This window comes from Hirundo rustica, chromosome 9 (genome assembly GCF_015227805.2).
Source record: "Hirundo rustica isolate bHirRus1 chromosome 9, bHirRus1.pri.v3, whole genome shotgun sequence".
Classification (NCBI taxonomy): Eukaryota; Metazoa; Chordata; class Aves; order Passeriformes; family Hirundinidae; genus Hirundo; species Hirundo rustica.
The window spans coordinates 23,698,725-23,716,675 of NC_053458.1; the positions used below are offsets into that span (position 1 = coordinate 23,698,725).

A 17,951-nucleotide genomic window follows, 5' to 3' on the forward strand; every position below is an offset into this window, starting at 1 on the left:
TTACCAGTTTTCTTTTTGATAATGATTTTTCATATCATGTGATTCATCTACTCTTCTACATTTCCCCTCATATGAGTTCTCCTTTTTTCTGTCCCAAAGGAAGATGTTATCTTCCATTCCCTTATAATGAGTAATATTTGATCTTCTTAGTATTTTGATTTGAAAGTACCAAGTAATAAAGACCTTCAAGCTTTTCTTCTATTGTAGTTTCAGTGTGATTTCTCAACAGAGTAAAGATGTTGCTCTCTCTCTATCAATATAATCTCTAGGCAGGCAGTGAATTATATAAATTGGGGTTAAAAAAGGAACAGTTAATGAACAGTTGTCCATCATCCAGTCATAAATGACTACTAGAAGTGGTCATCTAGCTTTTGAAGGGTGGAGGTGCTTGGATGGCAGACAGAAGGTAAATTAACAGTGCTGAATTCCAGCAGGAATTCATTTCAGATTCCCAGGGTAACTGAGGTGTGTCTGGATGGGTCCATGTGGTACCATCAGGTTGTGTGAAGGTGCTGTAGGAGCAGCACATAGGATGACGTGTGAGAGCTGTATTGTACAGTGTCTGATGACCCTGAGCTATTTATCCTCACGCCTTTCTGGAGTCATTGTGTGCCAAGCCAGAGCCCACTGGACTCTGAAGAAGGGTTGCTTATGATGGAGGCTTTGGATGAAGCCTTGTGAACGCAAAATTGTTTAAATATTTAATTATTTTGTACAATAGTGGATTAGTGAAATTGTCTTTTTTATTCACATTTTGTTGATGTCAGTTTGCTCATTTATAAAGAAAAAACAGAAAAACTAAAAGCTAATTGGTCTTATAACTTCATTGTGGTAGTTACCTTCCTTGATTTAGTTTAAGCTGTATAACAGCAGAAGTTGTTTACACTGGCTTTTGCAGAGCCAGAGACTAGCTGGGATTAAAGCAAGCTGTGACTCAGTCCTGTATTTAATGTCAGAACTGCACTCCTGGTTCAGCTACCCCTCTACGAGTGGTGCTTCCCTAGCACATAGGAGCTCACGTGCCTGTTCTAGTACAGAATGCTAACTTTGTATTTCTGTTTTCTTCTAGGTTATGTTTCACACTATGTGCAGACTGTCTGTACTTACAGAAGATATTTAAAACCAAACAGACTTTTTTGCAAAATTTTGATTCCAGTGGAATCTGTGCTTTAGATTTTTGTCTTGTCAATTAACTCCTGAAGCAATGCCTGTACAAGCTCCACAATGGACGGATTTTCTCTCCTGCCCGATTTGCACACAGACTTTCGACGAAACGATCCGAAAGCCCATCAGCTTGGGTTGTGGCCACACTGTCTGCAAGATGTGCCTCAACAAGCTCCACCGTAAGGCATGTCCCTTTGACCAGACCACTATCAACACGGACATTGAGCTCCTTCCTGTGAACTCAGCCTTGCTGCAGCTCGTGGGTGCTCAGGTATCCATGCATTTTTTTGTTCGTTTGTTTCGGTGTTTTCCTTCTTTTAGGAGGACGAGTCAGGAATAATAAAGAATATGATATTGTCTTAACAGTGCGAAGCCAAGGCATCTCCCTTTTTGTAGATGTCTACAAGAAGTAGTAAAGGTGCTTGGAACAATAGTTTAAATCTTTATTCTGCTGGTGACTTCTGCTGATGACTGTGACTTTTGTTGTATCTAATTCTGTGGGCTGTCACCAGGTTGGATTTGTAGTGTTTCCTTCCTTCTTCCTCGACTCTTACCTAGCTATGCTCTGCCAAAAGGATGAGCTGGATCAGTGAGCTTATTTTGTGGGAAGACATTTTTCTGTGGTAGGTTATGTGCTTTACTGTATTCACCCTGTGAGACCTGTGGCTGGTTGTCCCAAAAGCAGGAGGGGAGTGTAAAGGATGTGGGACAGATCTCTCTGGTAGCAGCCTTTATGCAGCCTTATTTGAAACTGTGCAATGGAGATACAACTTCCTGAGATGACATATTAATCTAAATCCATATTGGTGATGGGAAGAAGCCTACTTGAGACTCCCTTTCTTGCTGGAGTAGGTACTGGTGAGGTCAGTTGAAGTAGTGATGTGGTGGGGATGAGTGGCACTGGTACTGACAACTGCCCCAAGAAAGGGCAGGGGTGTGTGGAAAGCAGGATTGTTAGCTGCAGCACAGACTTAAGCTGACAAAAGCTTATCGATGTTAGGTCTCTGGTAGCCCCCTGACCCACACCTTCCAAGGCTTGTGGAATTAGGAGAGGAGGGATAATCATCTAACTTACGGGTGAAGAGTGGAAATGTAGATGGGATGCAGTTACCATGAAGGGGTTTCTGTTTTATTTTGTACTGCTTCAGTATCTGGGCTAAGTGAAATTAAACACAGCAGAAACTTCTATGAGATCCCTAGTTTGGGGAAAAGGAAAGAATTTTGGAAGAGCTGTAAAAGGTGTGGAGAAAAGAGAGATGCTCTTATGTTGCTTTTTATTGGGTACTGTGACTTAGAGGTCCAGGTGTGCTTTTGCCACTTTGTTTATCAAGTAATATGGCTAATTTGTTGTTTCTCTTTCATGGTGTATGGCATAGAGATTATTTCAGAAGCTCAAAATCAAGTGGTGTTTCTGGCTGTGCTAAGTGACTTATCCTGCTCCCCAGGAGGAAGCAGTGAGATTGTGCACTCCCATTCCTGCGATATGCTGCCATCTTTTAAGGGCTTCCAAAGCAGTTTGAAATCTGTGGGTGATGTCATTAAAAGAAGTTATAATTCTCTTTCTCTCTTATATGTTCTTCCTCCCTCTCTGCCTGAGTTTCTTGAATATTTCCAGTTGCATCTGAATGTCGACATTTGTGATTTGTCTTTTTTTTTCCCCCTTGCATTTTTTGGTTGTTTTGTGTGCATTTGTTAAGCTTTATGAGATAGCTTCAAATTGACCTCTGCCAGAATTTAAATTTTTATAAAAACAAGATTCTCTGGAATGAGATGGAAACCCACCCTGCTCTGTATAGGTAACTAAGAAATTTTTTTCTGGTTTTACTAGTTAGCCAGCCAGAGTTTACTTATCCATATGTGTGAGGTATGAAAAATTTTTTATGGTATAGTGTTTGTCTTGAGAGCACTCTGTACTTTAGGTTCTGACTTTACACTAATGACATCATTTTGTGCTCCCCTTTTTTCTGAAATTTTTGTGCGATTAAAATTCACAGGACCTTGTTTCCTCGTGACCCTAGAGCTGCAAATGCCACCAAAAGATACATTGTTCCCATCCCCATTCTTTGCCACTCCTTACTTGTTTGCTACTCCCAGCATTCTGTTACCTGTAACAATGACTGTGGATCCTAGCTGGGTATTTATTACTGTCAAACTTTCCCCTTAAGAGAAGTTTGAACCACCTTCCCTGCCAGCTCCTAATTTCAAATGAACACGTGAATGAAATCAGTATTTAGTATAACTCGCTCTCCTTTCTCTTCACTTCCGCGTCCTGGCAGCTGTTGGAGTGTTTACCAGACACTCTACTACTAGAAAATAAATACAACTACTTTCCTGTGAAGGACAGGGAAACAGTTGCTATTTTCCAATAAACTGTCTAAGGCCATTTTTTAAAATCTTTCTACAGAAGAAGGCTTGGTTAAAGACAGGGGTTTTTTTAAAAAGGTACTTTAGAGAAACAAGTGATTTTGAACTGTCCCACTACGAGAGTGCACTCTTCTGCTATTTCAGCAAAAATGGTCTGTGAGCAGCAATCCAGCTTTCAAAGCATGAGTAGTGTTAACTTCAGTTGAAACTGATTCCATTTGTTTTTCCACTTCTGGGTTTCGTTTCAGGAGCATGTATGTGCCATTAGTGTCCCTTAATCTCCTACACAGCTCTGTATACCTTAACCTGAGTCCACAGAGACCTGTAATACTTTCTTTGTAAATGCTAAATTCCAAAAAAACACGTTTCCTTTTGCAAGGAAATACAGTAAAGCCCAACTAAAGCTTTTATCTGTAAGGGGGAAGAACAGTTTGTTCTTTTCCCTTTGGAGTGACTTTCTGACAAATTCACACATTTATACTTGTTAAGTGATTTTTGCTGGAGGTGGAGGGGGGAGAGCAGACAATTTAAAGAAACAAATCTATTCTGCTGTGACTGGCAGCAGTGACAGGATTCCGGGGCGAGTCCCTCTGGCCTTTGCACAAGTACAGCAAGTGGAATAAGCAGGACTGTACTTCTGGGGAAAACATACTGAATTTGTCACACAGCCACCCAGGAAAGCAGTAATGTATTTCTCTGACAATAGCATTCTCTCTCTGGGTAGATTTTGTCACTGTAACAGTGGAGAAAGATGGTTTCTTACTTGAGTTAGACTCCTCAGTTTTCCTTCTCTGCACCCCTTTCTGAAATGAAACCCATTGTCCATAGCCACCCTTGGTGTGAAAGTTACCTGTTGCAGATTCAGATTTCTACCTGCTCCCCTGCAGCATGGTGCACGTCAGCACTGGTTATAGGGGCTGTTCTGGAAGGCAGTGGTCACAGAATCACAGAATGGCTTGGATTGGGAGGGACCTTGAGAGCCATCTCATTCCAGCCCTGTGCCTTGGGCAGGGACACCTTCCACTAGACCAGATTGCTCCAAGACCTATCCAGCCTGGCCTTAAACATGTGCAGGGATGGGATATCCACAGGCTCTCTAGTTAGGTAGTTCAGACCATGTCCAGATGAATTTTGCTACATAATGTGAGGGAAGGAAAGGGATCCTAAGGGGAAGATGAGAATTATTATTCCTGGGAAAGCTGGACTTAGCTGAGTACCTAAGCAGGAGCTGGGAGGGAAGGGAGACACAACGGCTTTGGACACAAATCAGCAAGACATTCCTAGGATACCTTGCTTCTTAGACTTCCTGGGTAAAGGAATCCCTTAAGTTTGTTTCTGTGGGAATAAGGTTTTGAATTTTAGCTATTCAGGCATTCACATATTACTCACAATATATAGCTATTTAAGCATTCACCTGCCCAGTGTTTTGAAGGTACCTAATCATGGACCTGTCATCTAAGCTCTTCCCTCATGTTTTTTTTAACCCATGAAAGAGCAGCATGCACATTCCAAACAGGTGACATAGAGTGGCAGAAATGCCTGTGGCACTTTAATTTTGGTATAGTCTCCTGCTGGACATGATAAATACGATTCTAGACATTGGAATTATGCATGATGAGAGACTGGGTGATCTTAACTCACAGCCCTTTCAAAAGGGGAAGATTGCAAGTGCAGAGCTATTAGAGGCAGATAATTTTTTATTTTACTTTTGATGAAGTGATGTGCCACAAAAGAGGAATTATCTGTGAAAAAGTTGTCTTTAATGTAAATTTTTGAGGAACTAAAGATGGTAGACTTTGGGTTTTGTTTGGTTCTTTTGGCAGGAAACAAATCATTCATTTGCAGGAAAAGGGAGGGAAATATTGCTAGAAACGGTTTTCAGACCATACAAAAAGGGGTTTGGTCTGTTTAACATGTTTTCATTCTATGCAATTAGATGTCTAATGGTAATTACTGACAACTCAAGCTGACTTCCTTCATCAAATTACACTTAAATCACCAATTCAAAATCACTGCCTGGTATGAGATGATACTTTAGCATTCTTTTCCAGTCCCCTTCCTTATGCTGTCACAACCTGTCTCTTCCCACAGCCACAAGCCATGCTGATGGGTAACATTCCACTGCCAGGATACTTGCAGTCATTGCCAAAGCAGATACGTGCAAAACCGTCACGGATTTAAAGCAATTAAACATCTGAGATAATTCTTCCTGTCTTGCTCTCATCCCCTTTGGGAGGTGTTGATTACATGATGTGAATATATTTGCAGTGGAAACTGTCATAAGGGTGTGATGTCTGAGAGAACGGAATATGGAATGAGGGTGAAAATAATGAGCTCACTCTGTGGGGCATCTATTCTGAGGCTCCTGAGAGGCATTGTAAACAGCAGTGACCATAGGGTCATGCGTGCTATTAAAAGGAGGTTTTGGGAAGGGGAAGTGAAAATGCTTTCGAGTAGAATTTTCTCAATTGTCCCTCAGCAATTCCATGAGGGAGCCAAAGTCAAAATTCACATTTCTTGTCACTTTTATGAATTATGTCTTTATGATTTTTCTCTTGGTAGATGCTATTCTTGCAATCATTCTAACCCTAAAATATTAACATAAGTCTTGGAAATGCATATAATGGAACCAGCAAAAGGAAAATGACTTGTAAATTTTATTGTGAGGTGCACTCCATGAGTGAAATGTGTGTGCATGAGAAATAAATTCTCTTCTGAACACTCCTGAAAAACCACAGAAAAACATGTTGTTCTACTCTTCAGTACCACACTTACTCCAGCTTCAGATAAAGGTTTCATCTCTTTTCGGCTCATTTTGCAAACAGTACAGTTGTACAAAGCATTTAGATTTTTACATCGAAGCTTCCCTTCAAAAGAGAAGGAATGGGAACGATATGCAGATAGTGTTTGAATAGGTTGATTAGCTCTTGGAAGTTTTTCTCTGCCAGTTTTTCCGTGGGGGAGGGGAGGAGGAAGCTTTCTGTTAGTTGCTAGACAGTCCTTGTGTCTCACTGGTGGTGTTGTGCTGTGTCTGGCATTCCAAACCACTGCTTTGAATGTGTGCTAAACCCGCTTCAATTCAGGGTCGAAATCCAGGGCTGAACGCGGCTTCCTGTCCCCCGTCTGTTCCGAGCCCCCTTTGTCTGCCGGGGGTTGTGACGCTGTCATTGTGGTTTGGGTGATGTCAGCGGTGCTAGATGGAATGCTCGCGGGAGCGAGTAGGAATTTGCAGAAATACACGATTGCAGTAGATAGTGCAGTGTCTGGACACATATACTTGGGATATGCCATTTGCTCAATAAGCCAGTTCTGCTATGTAACTTCTGTGGCAGAAGCAGACAGCTAAAATGGCAGTGCCTTTGAAAAGAAGGTGTGGAATATTCTGTTAAGGTGCAGGCAAATATTGCAGGAGTTAATAATTGTTTCCCAAATCCCAAGAAGCCACTCAAGGCTGTTGTGACGGTTTACAGCTGACCATTGTAACATACAGAGTTGCAAAATCTCCTTTTGCTGAAAATGTTCTTGTTTACAGACACAAAAACTTCTGGAACCCAAAAACCAAAATACCCTAAACAAATGCTAGCCCAAAATTAGAACTGAGACCCCACAGAACATCACAAGTTAACTTCCATCAGTGAAAAGTATCAAGGCTAACCCTGTTGTCTCACTGTAATTGAACCTGGGTTTTTCTCTTTAGTAGGAATGAAAGCCTGCATCAGACACAGCCTATCTCTTGTTTATAGTATTTGAGGATGATACTATGTTAATTGCATCTGATATGTTGCATTCTGTTACCTGCTGGAAAAGCAAGATGGTAACTTTTTATTTTGCACTATGTGTCAGATGAGAAACTCAGCATGGTGAGACTGCTGTCTAAGGAGAAGTGTGATCATATGGCTGAAGCTTTGCTTCCTATTAAAATTGATAGGAAAGCTCTTCACATTGGCAGTGCCAAACATATATATGTGTATATATATATTTTGTATCTATTTCCTGCTTTTATTTGGTGCTGCTGTCATAATGCTGCTCTTGCCATGGCTGGGTTACAGATGAAGGTGAGCAGGTTTGTAACTGTATTTAACCGAAGCATTAAAGGCTTTTGCTTTTAGATTGAAGCCTGGGTTGGTCCCTATAAGCAGCTATGTGGGATTAGCATGCTGTTATTGCCACTGGGGTGGGAACTGACTTGGAAGTGGAAGTCTGTTTGCACTTGACAGCATATACAAGAGGTGCTTGTGTTTAGTTTGCTGAGGAATTCCAGTTCTCTGTGCTGTCATATTGGGTTGACTGCTGAACAGTGATGTCAAGAAGTGTTGGTACAGTTCTATACTGTACCCTAAAATTTGATGGAAGCTTTAAGAGTTTACCAAGAGGAGAGTAGAAACAAAATTATAACTTGGAGGAGGGGTGGTGCAAATCCCTTGGAAAAATCCTGATTTCTGGTGAATGTCTGGAAAAAGAAATAAATGTCACCTGACAAAAAAGCAACACAAAACCCCAAGAATGTAATTAACCTCTACCATCAGATAAATACTCACAGGATGTGTTCATATGCACTACATGGGACAACTTTGTCTTGCTGCTTTGTAACTGGGTCCAGTCAGAATATGTTCCAAGGCTGTCTTAGTGTATTTGCTGCTAAGTCTTTCTTCCACTAATCTTAAGTAGCTGCAGTCTCTTATCCCTGGATGATTTTAGAGCTGTGAGGCCGTAGATACAAATCTGTGCTTGCCAGCAGACCAGGGTTCTCCTCTTTTGTTTTCCCCCCTGAGTTTTTTGACCAGTCAGCTTTGGGGATGTTTCAGTGTGTGCTATTTTAGCCAAAGTCTTATAGGAAGTGTTGTGTTAAGCCTTCTGCTTCTAGTTCCTTTCAGCCACTAAATAAAAGAGGTCTGTTAAACATAAATTCTGTCTTTTTGTTTTCATTCTCACTGAGGATTTTTATGCTATTTGTTCAGTAAATAAGCTGAAAAAATGCTAATATAGAAAAATCACAGAAGGAGAACAAAACAGGAAATGTGCTGTAGTAATAAGTGCTTATAAGCATGGTTGCCACTTATTTGTGCATATTCATAGTAGATGTGCATGTCATCTCTCTTCAGGTTCCTGAGCAGCAGCAGATTACTTTATGCAGTGGAGCTGAAGATACCAAGCATTATGAGGAGGGCAAGAAATGTGTGGAAGAATTGGCATTGTACCTCAAACCACTCAGCAGTGCAAGAGGTAGTTCCTGCATTGTTTCCTTAGAAAATAAAACCGTAAAACCAAATAAGATGCAAAACAAACTATCCAAATTATTAGTTAGTATGTTTGAAAAAATGGATATAAATCTGGTTTAGAAACAAATTGAAACATATTTCCGAAGCATTAAGGTTATGTTTTCTTGGAGGGGAGGGGGATGTAGAATTGAAAGGTGTCAAAAATAATTCAGAGAAAAGGCTGAGGTGTTTGACCATGGCATGGTGACAAACTTTGATTTGATCTTTGCAGAGTGAGTAAAACCAGATAATTTTGCCCTTTTTTTTTTTCAGTTCTGCTTTGTATTAACTGCAGTGATGCAGCTGTTCTGTAGAGGATGAATAAACTTATATGAGAAAGTTACTGCATATAAGAGATACAGAAAATTATAAGTAATATTTTGTTTATACAAGGTCATATACAAGAGCTGGGTCAATCTAGGTAATTCTAAGTTAGCAAACCTTTGCTGTATTGAAGATTATGGAGATATATATATATATATATATATATATATATTACATGTGCTGGATTTGGATAGTGTCAGCCCAAGTAGTGGAGTTCAGCATCATGGGCATTAGATTATCAAAAATGATTTTTTTCGAAAAGCTGTCTGAGTGTTTTGCGACCAGTGCAGTGTGACAGCATTATCACTCTGGGAATTGGTGACCCAGTGAGCAAGCTCTGGCTGTAGAGCAAACTCAGCATGGCAGCTGTACGTCTAGTGAGTCACTCGCTCCTTGAACCTGAATTAAGTGGCTCTTGGTACGTTTGTGATTCAGAGTTTTGGCACATAACTAAACATCACCCAAGCAGTTCAGGACTCTTGTAAGCTCTACACCAAAATAGTGAACGTACCAAATGTAGGCAAGAAACTGAATGTGTTGTGAAAAGAAACAAATGTCCAAGTGATCCCTAAAGTCCATGAGTAAGGGATGAGCTGGGAATCTGTATGGGAAGGTGTGGGACAAACTGCCAACATGGGGAAAGGATTCATTAGAGGTTCCATCTTCTTAGAAAGCCAGATCAGTCAATCACAAGATTAAGCCTGTGGTGAAGCTGACTACCAGAAAACTGCTTTTATTGCCAAGTGGAACAAACTGGCAGAAATGAACTTGTGATATGCCTTGACTAGTATGACAGAATGGACACCAGGAGAGCTAGGTTTGCACTTGTCCAGTACAGTCTCTGAAGACTGGCACAAGAAGAGGAATATGAGGTAGTTTATTATTCTGTTTCATTTTGTTTTGAAGGTGTGGGTCTTAACAGTACTACTCAGAGTGTGCTGAGTCGTCCCATGCAGAGAAAACTTGTGACATTAGTCCACTGCCAGCTGGTGGAGGAGGAAGGGCGGATCAGAGCCATGCGTGCAGCACGGTCGCTGGGTGAAAGAACAGTCACAGAGCTCATTCTCCAGCATCAAAACCCTCAGCAGCTCTCCTCCAACCTCTGGGCTGCAGTGAGAGCCAGAGGGTGCCAGTTCCTTGGGCCAGGTAGGTGACATCCCAGTATCACTGCTGTACTAGAAGCAATTGAGAATTGATCCGTTGATAAATGTCTGTCCAATTGCCCGAATTATTTTATTAAGCAACAACCTAATTTCTTAACAGTAGTCTTCAGAATTAATTCCGTATCTTGGGCTGCTGCTGTTGGATTTTCTTCTATCTTTAATGCTTTTTCAAGTCTTCTGTAAAATTCAGAATAGGTGTCCTTCTGTTCTTGTCGTAAGATAAATGACCAGTTGCTTCTCACTTGCTATTCCTTGAAGACCTTTCTGGAAAAAATAAGGTTACTGGAGGTGACTGGTATGGCTTCTTTTCCTTCTCTAGGGCAATAAACATACAAAACAGTTGTGGGGATAGATTTGTTACAGTTACATGTACACATTTTTAAGAAGTTGTGCATTTATAAATTAAATTCTTTTGCTTAAAATACTAGAAAGAAATCGATGTTGCTTAAAATAAATTGTCTCATTATTGAAAATACAGACTTCACTTGTTGAGTCTTGAAATTCGAAGCCAATTTCTTAAAGGAAAAATAGTGAAGCTGTTCCTGACTGAAACAGATGAAGACTAATTTTGAGATACTGACTTTCATACCGCTTCAGGAAAGAGAGGGTGTGCTTACATAGCAAAATAGCAGCACTGCAGCCTGGTTGATTGGTGTGGGCACTCTTTTTTTTTTTGACTTGCATGGAAATGAACCTTGCTCTTGTTAGCCTGTCAGCTTTTTCTTCTGGGATAAGTGAGGGATGTTGGCAATACACTTTGAAAACTCATATTAATGATCAAGAAATGTACAGACAGGAGGAATCTTTTTATCATATGATACCCAAGATAGATGTTGTTGTAGTGGTAGTAGTAGTAATTGATAGTATTAATATAATAGATAATAATAAATCATAATAATATTTAAGGTAAAAAGGTCTGTTCCCTCAGGTCACAGTCTGGGATTCTGGAAGGATTCCTTCTCTCTTTGCTCTCCCTTCTTGCTCAACTCCCTTTTTTCGCTGTGTGTTTGTGTGTCTACTGGTGGGAGTTTTTTGCTGTTACCCAATCATAGGTGAACAAGAAACTGCAAAAATTTTACTTGGGCTTCTCTCATCCTTTGTCTTTTTCTGTATTTTCCCTGACTCTCAGCAATGCAAGAGGAGGCTTTAAAGCTGGTTCTGTTGGCTCTGGAAGATGGATCTGCCCTGTCACGAAAGGTCTTGGTTCTCTTTGTGGTGCAGAGACTGGAGCCGCGGTTCCCTCAGGCTTCCAAAACTAGCATTGGGCATGTTGTCCAGCTCCTTTACAGAGCCTCGTGCTTCAAGGTATGAAGAAGATTCTGCCTGGAGGTTTCTTTAGTGCTATGAAAGCCATTGGGTTTAACTTTCCATTTTCATTGTCCTGTAACATTAAATGTGCCTAGTAGTTAAAGTATTGCTCATTAAGTGCCACATGAATTTAGAGAGTTCTTTGTCATTCAGCTGCAATGGCAGTGTAGGCTGAAACAGCAACTTGAAGCTGTAAAATTAGGGTTTGCCTCTTTCCAGTTTCATGGAGTCACAGTTACAAAACCTGTATGTAATGCAGCATCCTTATCTTCTTAGAAGTGGCTTAAAGCCAAAAAATCCCTAATTCTGTTAATTCAATTGTGGTGTGGTTCGAATCAAAGAAATAGGAGACTTTTGGGTGTCAGCTGTATGGAAAAAAATGCTTAACGTACTTTACAGTATTTAATATCTGTTACTAGATGCTCATCTTAAATGTCATTCACTCTTGGTAAAGGAGTAGAAAAACGCTTTGGTTTTGCTAATTGTACCCTCAAACAAGATTCTGCAATGCAAACAAAATAATCTTGATTGAAGGTGTGGATGCTGTAAAGTCATTTAGGAAGTGTGGCACTTTGAGCAGTATGTGAATCAGAGTCCAAGTAAACAATGTTTTGTATCCATTATATGGTGGTTTCACTCCATGAAGTGTGTGTTACTTTAGTAGGAACTGGTGTTCACTGGGTGTCACAGTTGATTTTAGTTTGGAAGAAGGACTTAGTTACTGACTGAAGACGTCACTTGCCTTGGACTTCACCTAATCTTGGGCTTATCCTGCCTAATTGTATTTGGCTCATTTCTCCTTACTAGGTGACCAAGCGAGATGAGGATTCCTCCCTGATGCAGCTGAAGGAGGAATTTCGGACTTACGAAGCTCTGAGAAGGGAACACGATTCCCAGATAGTTCAAATAGCCATGGAAGCAGGTCTGCGCATTGCACCGGACCAGTGGTCCTCGCTGCTGTATGGAGACCAGTCTCACAAATCCCACATGCAGAGTATCATCGACAAGGTAAAGCCGCCTAAAATCAGCCCGGTTCCGTCTTGTTTGCAGCTGTAGGAAATTTAAATGTTTGTGACAGTGAACTTAGAAACGGTGCCCACATGGACTTGCCCATTAGTCATTTGTCCTGTTATTTCAAAACCCGTTATGTCCTAAATAATTAGAATATATATTTGTAACCTGATTAATCTTGCTCCCTCTGCCATCCTGACATTTTTGCTACTTTATTCTTTCTGCGTATGGAAGCCTACAAGTTTAGCTGAATAATTGGGGGGGTGACCTTTTTGAGCAGCTGATAAGTGCCGATGTAGTGACAGAGGCAAATGGTCCATGTTTCCGGGCAGGAAGTTAGTGCATAAGTTGGAAAAAAAAAGAGTCACAGTGTCTGAAGTAAGACAGAGAGGTGAAAGCACATTTCATAAATAAAATACCTAAACTCTGGAAATGCCCAGGTCTGTGTTCAGAAGCAACATAGGATAAATGGACTTTTAGATTAGGGGATGCTTTTTTAAGTGCCTAAATTAGGTGGGAAGAACTGAACCTTGTTGAATGGTAATGAAACAACTGCTTTGGCTGCTGTGCAAGAGGATTAGCTTTAAGATAGCTTCTGCTGGGTGTTTATGCCTTTGCCCACCTTTTGAAGTGTCCAGCCAAACATCTCCTGGGGGATCTAAGTAGAATTAACTGTTTTAAATACTGGAATTGTGTGATGTTAGGAAATGGAATGTTGCCAGCTATCTTTTCCTTCAACCGTCTTGTTCTTTATTTTCTGCTTGCTGCACTCAATTTAAAGGAGGGTGCTAACCTGTTGGTTTGGGGATTGGAGATAATAGACTCTCCAGAAATCTAAATTAAATGGTTTCTAATATGGCCCATTTTTTTTCTTGGGTGGCAGCCCAACACAAAAGAAATGGGATTTATTGCTAGAAGTAGTACCAGCCTTTACTTTGTCTATTTAGAAGTGTACTTGAGTGCAATGTCAAAGGACTCTGCATTCTTAATAGAAAAGTTTCACTGGAATGGGCTTCCGTGAAAGATGTCTACCTCCAGTTTTGGGTGACAGTTCTTGTGATCATGTGGAGCAGCCTTCAGAAACCATGAGGATTGCTATGCCTGTAGAAAGTTAATGATGATAATTTTTTTAAGTTGCAGACCCCAGCCTCATTTGCACAGAGTGTTCAGGAATTAACTATTGCTCTTCAGAGGACTGGAGATCCAGCTAACTTGAATCGTCTTCGACCTCACCTAGAGCTCCTAGCAAATATCGATCCTAGTCCAGGTAAATCTGGATGTTTTTATGAAAACCTCAAGTTTAACAAGATGAGCTTAACGCTGTTCAAGGATTGAAAGCTCATCATCAGATGTAAGGAAACGTCCTCCTTACTCATCAGCCTAAAAGTTTTGGATTCCAAAGTAGAATTTCGATATATTGAATAGAGAGAAGTTGGGCAGAAGTCAGTCTAGACAAGAATGGTTTGTTACCCTACAGAATTCAGTATTTTTCTTGTTCATATGTAATTCTGCAAAACTAGTAAAGAGTCTGGGAAGTGGAAGATAGTTGGAAAGAATTTAACTGGGAAATGAAACCTAAGCCATTGACAGAGGAGAGAAAGATAGAAATTGTTGAAAAAGTCAGCAGTAGTGTAAGGATGGACCACCTGAAGGAGAAGGGATGGGACAGAACAAAGTCCTACGGCTGAAGTTTTATTTTATACCTGCTAAAATTTGTAAAATCAATATTATATATCAAAATAATAAGAAGATATAAACTACTTCAGGAGATGAAAAATTGTACTTGGTATTTGTTTAAACAAACAGAAGTTAAACTTCCTTTCCAATGAGGACCAGTTGTACTTCACAGCTAAAGGAGATGCAGTGCCTTCTTTCCAAATCTTTCATACTGGAGCAAGCTGGAGACAAACCTGTTTACTGCAAATTGGTTTGCAAAAAACTGATATGGAAGGTGGCATCACTAATAGCTTCCCTTGGTTTCTGTAGCCAAGTCTGGTCTTGGTGGTTTTTTTGTACTGTTGAGTTGCCTAAAGAACAGCAGAGAGGCACGTTGAAGTACTTCTGGAAGAATTTAGTCCCTGTGAGTGGAATATAATGTAATTAATTCTGCTAAAGATCTTGAAAGGCTCTTTGAGGTACTGTGCTTTGCAGCAGAGTGTGCAGGCACACAGTGGGAGTGTCAGCTGCTGGAACAGATTCAAAAACTTTAAAAAGTTAAGTTGGCTAAAAAGAAAAGGTGCTTCTCTAGAACTGCGATTGTATAATTTATTCACAGTGTTTTAGATGGTGGTATGATTCATAGATTTGCCTTGTGATGTTTTTTTCCACATGAGAGGCATTAATTTCTCTTGCTGTTCCACGCCTGTGCCTGGGTAATCAGGCCAGCGAGTACTGTATTCATACGGAATGATTTTACCTCCAGGAGTCTCAATGCAAAGAGGGATTTTGAACCTGATGCTTTTCTTAATGAAAAGAGTTTGTACAGGGCCTTTACTCTGGAGTTCTTGTGAGATGTAGAAGTTCTTGTAACAGGAAATAATTTGACATGCTAATAATGGTCTTACTTGCTCATTTGGTAATTTGTGCAGTTCAGTCTTAAGTTTATAGATACCTGTGTTCTGTAAGAGCTAAATGTCCCAGAATTAAGGTGCTGAATGCTTTTTATCTATTGATGAAATGTTTTTTATGAACTTGGCTAGTCAAATTTTGTGGTACTGATGTGGGTTTTTGTACCTGGTTTTGGAAATCCTTCTGATTATTCTTTTTGTATTTGATGCTTGCTGTCCATGCAACAGATGCTCCACCTCCAACATGGGAACAACTGGAAAATGGACTAGTTGCTGTGAGGACTGTGGTTCATGGCTTAGTTGATTATATCCAGAATCACAGCAAAAAAGGAACAGATCAACAACAGGTAAAAGCTAAATCATTTGGGAAATATGTAGCCCTAAGTTTTATTGGCTGTATCCTATAGTAGAGGTTTACTAATGTAATCTAGAAACATTTGGTTTGACAAGGAGCTAATTGAAAACATCAGTGCTGAGTCATATTTATCAAAAAAGAAACAAGAAAGGAAAAATCGCAAAACGACACATATTTACCTCCAAAACCTGTTGAATTTCACAGCTCACTGGATGCAAGGAGAGCACTCTGATCCAGCTGCAAGCTTAGGGGAATGAATAACAACCTCCCTGAGTAGAGGGTAGGGAAAGGACCCTGGGTGCTGCTGTGATTTGTTGGGAATTTTCTCGGTTTTGTTTTAATGTTACATATTTTAGCCAGCTAGCTCTCTGTTAATGAAATCATCCTTATACCTGTGCTCAATGGTCTGTCAAGCTTGAAGATTTAAGAAGTTCATATGAAGGTGCAATCCAAGTTCCTGAAACAATTTTTTTTGTTTCAGCAATGACAGTGTAATTGTATATTTGCTTATCTCATAGTTACCTTATCACACGTTCCTTTTATTCCATTTTGTTGTGTAGCTCAGTTGATATAAAAGCTGCTGAAATAAGGAGCTGCCTGTCCCAGTCCTCCTCTGTCGTTTGACATTCATCCTCTTGGAGCTGGTTTGGGGAGCTCAACTACTGAAAAGATTATCTCTGGAAAAAAAAACCAAAAAGGCAAAATTAAAGTGAATTATTTCTGCTGTTTCACCTTTTTGCATTACTTGGAATGGATAATGAGCACTGTCATCAGCAAAAGGAAAAACAGTAGAAATGCATAAGGGGGGAACCTGAGAGGGGAGAAGAGCAAGAGTTTTTGTTGTGGAGAGCTATGGTACATGCTGTGCTGCTTGGAAGGGAACCTAGAGCCTCCTGAGTAGGAAAGGGATCTCTGCTGAGCTCTGGGTAAAGTTGTGCTCCCTGGCAGCAGTGGCCAGTGAAAGGCTGTGTGGCTTATGTTCACTCTGCCTGGACCTTCTCACTACAGTAGATGTGAAAAAAAAAAAAAAAGAAAAACGACAATAACAGCAACAACAACCACAAAAAAAAAACAAAAAAACCAACAGTTTGCAGGTGACTGCTTACAGACTTCTGGCTTCTCAGAAAGCATGTTGACCTATACCTTGGTGGGAACTATTGATAGGGTATATCTGATTATTGGTATTTTTTTCATCCTGTATCAGTTTTGTCCACTTAACTGTGTCTTAAAATGTACAGCTGTGTTCCAGTCAAGCTCTCCAGTAAGGAGTTGGAATAAAAATGTTGTAGGAACCTAAGAGTGACTTAGTTGTCAAAACACAAAGAACTCCTGAAATCTGCTGGTTCTGTTGAAGAACCAAACACAAGTACTTCAGTTGTTTATCTCATATCAAGTATTCCAGAAACACCTAAATTTGAGGAATTACCAACAGTCAAACGTCAGGCCTTTGACACACTGAGCTTGGTTAAGTGCACTTTCGCGTTCAGGTATCTCACCGGGTTTCTTTAACCTGTCAGCCCCCTCAGCACAGCAAGTACAAGACATACATGTGCCGAGACATGAAGCAGAGAGGAGGATGTCCCCGGGGGGCCAGCTGCACCTTCGCGCACTCACAGGAGGAGCTGGAAAAGTAAGTGTGCCTCTGCTAGTAGATAGCAGTCTAGTCTTTGTTTCATCTTGTTTGTAAGAGTTATTTCTCATATCTAGGAATGAGGGGGAGAGGAGGTAGAACCTGTTATACTAGCAAGAAGTAATGTGATAAACTTGTAACAGTTATCTCTTCGATTTTGGAGCCAGTTGTTCTTCCGTAGAGCAGGTTCTTTGTTCATCAGTAATGCAGCTCTGAAAGTTTGATGTTACACAAGTGTTACCCTAAGTTTTTGGAGGTGGGCTCTTTTCCCTACTCCTTAAATGTGACTGAACATGCTGTGTGACTACATTCACAGTGCCTGGTATTTGGGGGTACTTCTCATCTTCCCTTTATATTCAGGTAGGTTGCTGGCAGTTTTCCAAATGTAAGGAATGTGTTGCTAGCTCTCCAAAGTGCTAAAAACAAACTTTCCAAGATCTTTTCCTTGCAGTAATTCTTCATGCAGTCTGTCAAAAAGTTTCATGCAGTTGCCTTCAATTAGTTACATCAATTGCTGTAGAATTAAAAAACAATGGTCATATCGAATCTGTAGTCTAGATCGATTACAAATTTAGGAGGGCAATCAGTTATGCAAGAACAAGATGTTTTTGTTCTGCATGTTGTTTTAATTTCTTTTTTAAGTAAAATGGGTTATTTAGGAGCTAAAAGAAATAAATACAATGTATTTTATGTAGTATAGTAGCTTGTTACTTGCTTTTTGAGCTAAAATAATTCAAAGGAAGGGTGCTTTTTAATGAGAAGAGTACTGCAAAGGCTTGGAACTGGCATGCAGTGTTTCTTTTTCCT

General features: G+C 40.2%; 1 protein-coding gene across 15 annotated transcripts in view; it reads left to right on the forward strand.

Moving 5' to 3' along the window:
- The window catches only part of RC3H1 (ring finger and CCCH-type domains 1), a 62,693-nt gene that overhangs the window by 23,101 nt on the left and 21,641 nt on the right, over nt 1-17,951 (forward strand). For 14 of the 15 annotated variants that reach the window (XM_058421716.1, XM_040073412.1, XM_040073409.1 and 11 more), the window contains exons 2-9: nt 1,070-1,435; nt 8,631-8,751; nt 10,017-10,256; nt 11,403-11,578; nt 12,389-12,589; nt 13,727-13,859; nt 15,388-15,506; nt 17,032-17,144. In XM_058421716.1, coding sequence (XP_058277699.1) covers nt 1,205-1,435; nt 8,631-8,751; nt 10,017-10,256; nt 11,403-11,578; nt 12,389-12,589; nt 13,727-13,859; nt 15,388-15,506; nt 17,032-17,144 — 1,334 coding nt within the window. In that variant the 5' untranslated portion in view covers nt 1,070-1,204. The remainder of the gene's footprint in view (nt 1-1,069; nt 1,436-8,630; nt 8,752-10,016; nt 10,257-11,402; nt 11,579-12,388; nt 12,590-13,726; nt 13,860-15,387; nt 15,507-17,031; nt 17,145-17,951) is intronic. The other variant, XM_040073415.1, reaches the window with a different exon arrangement.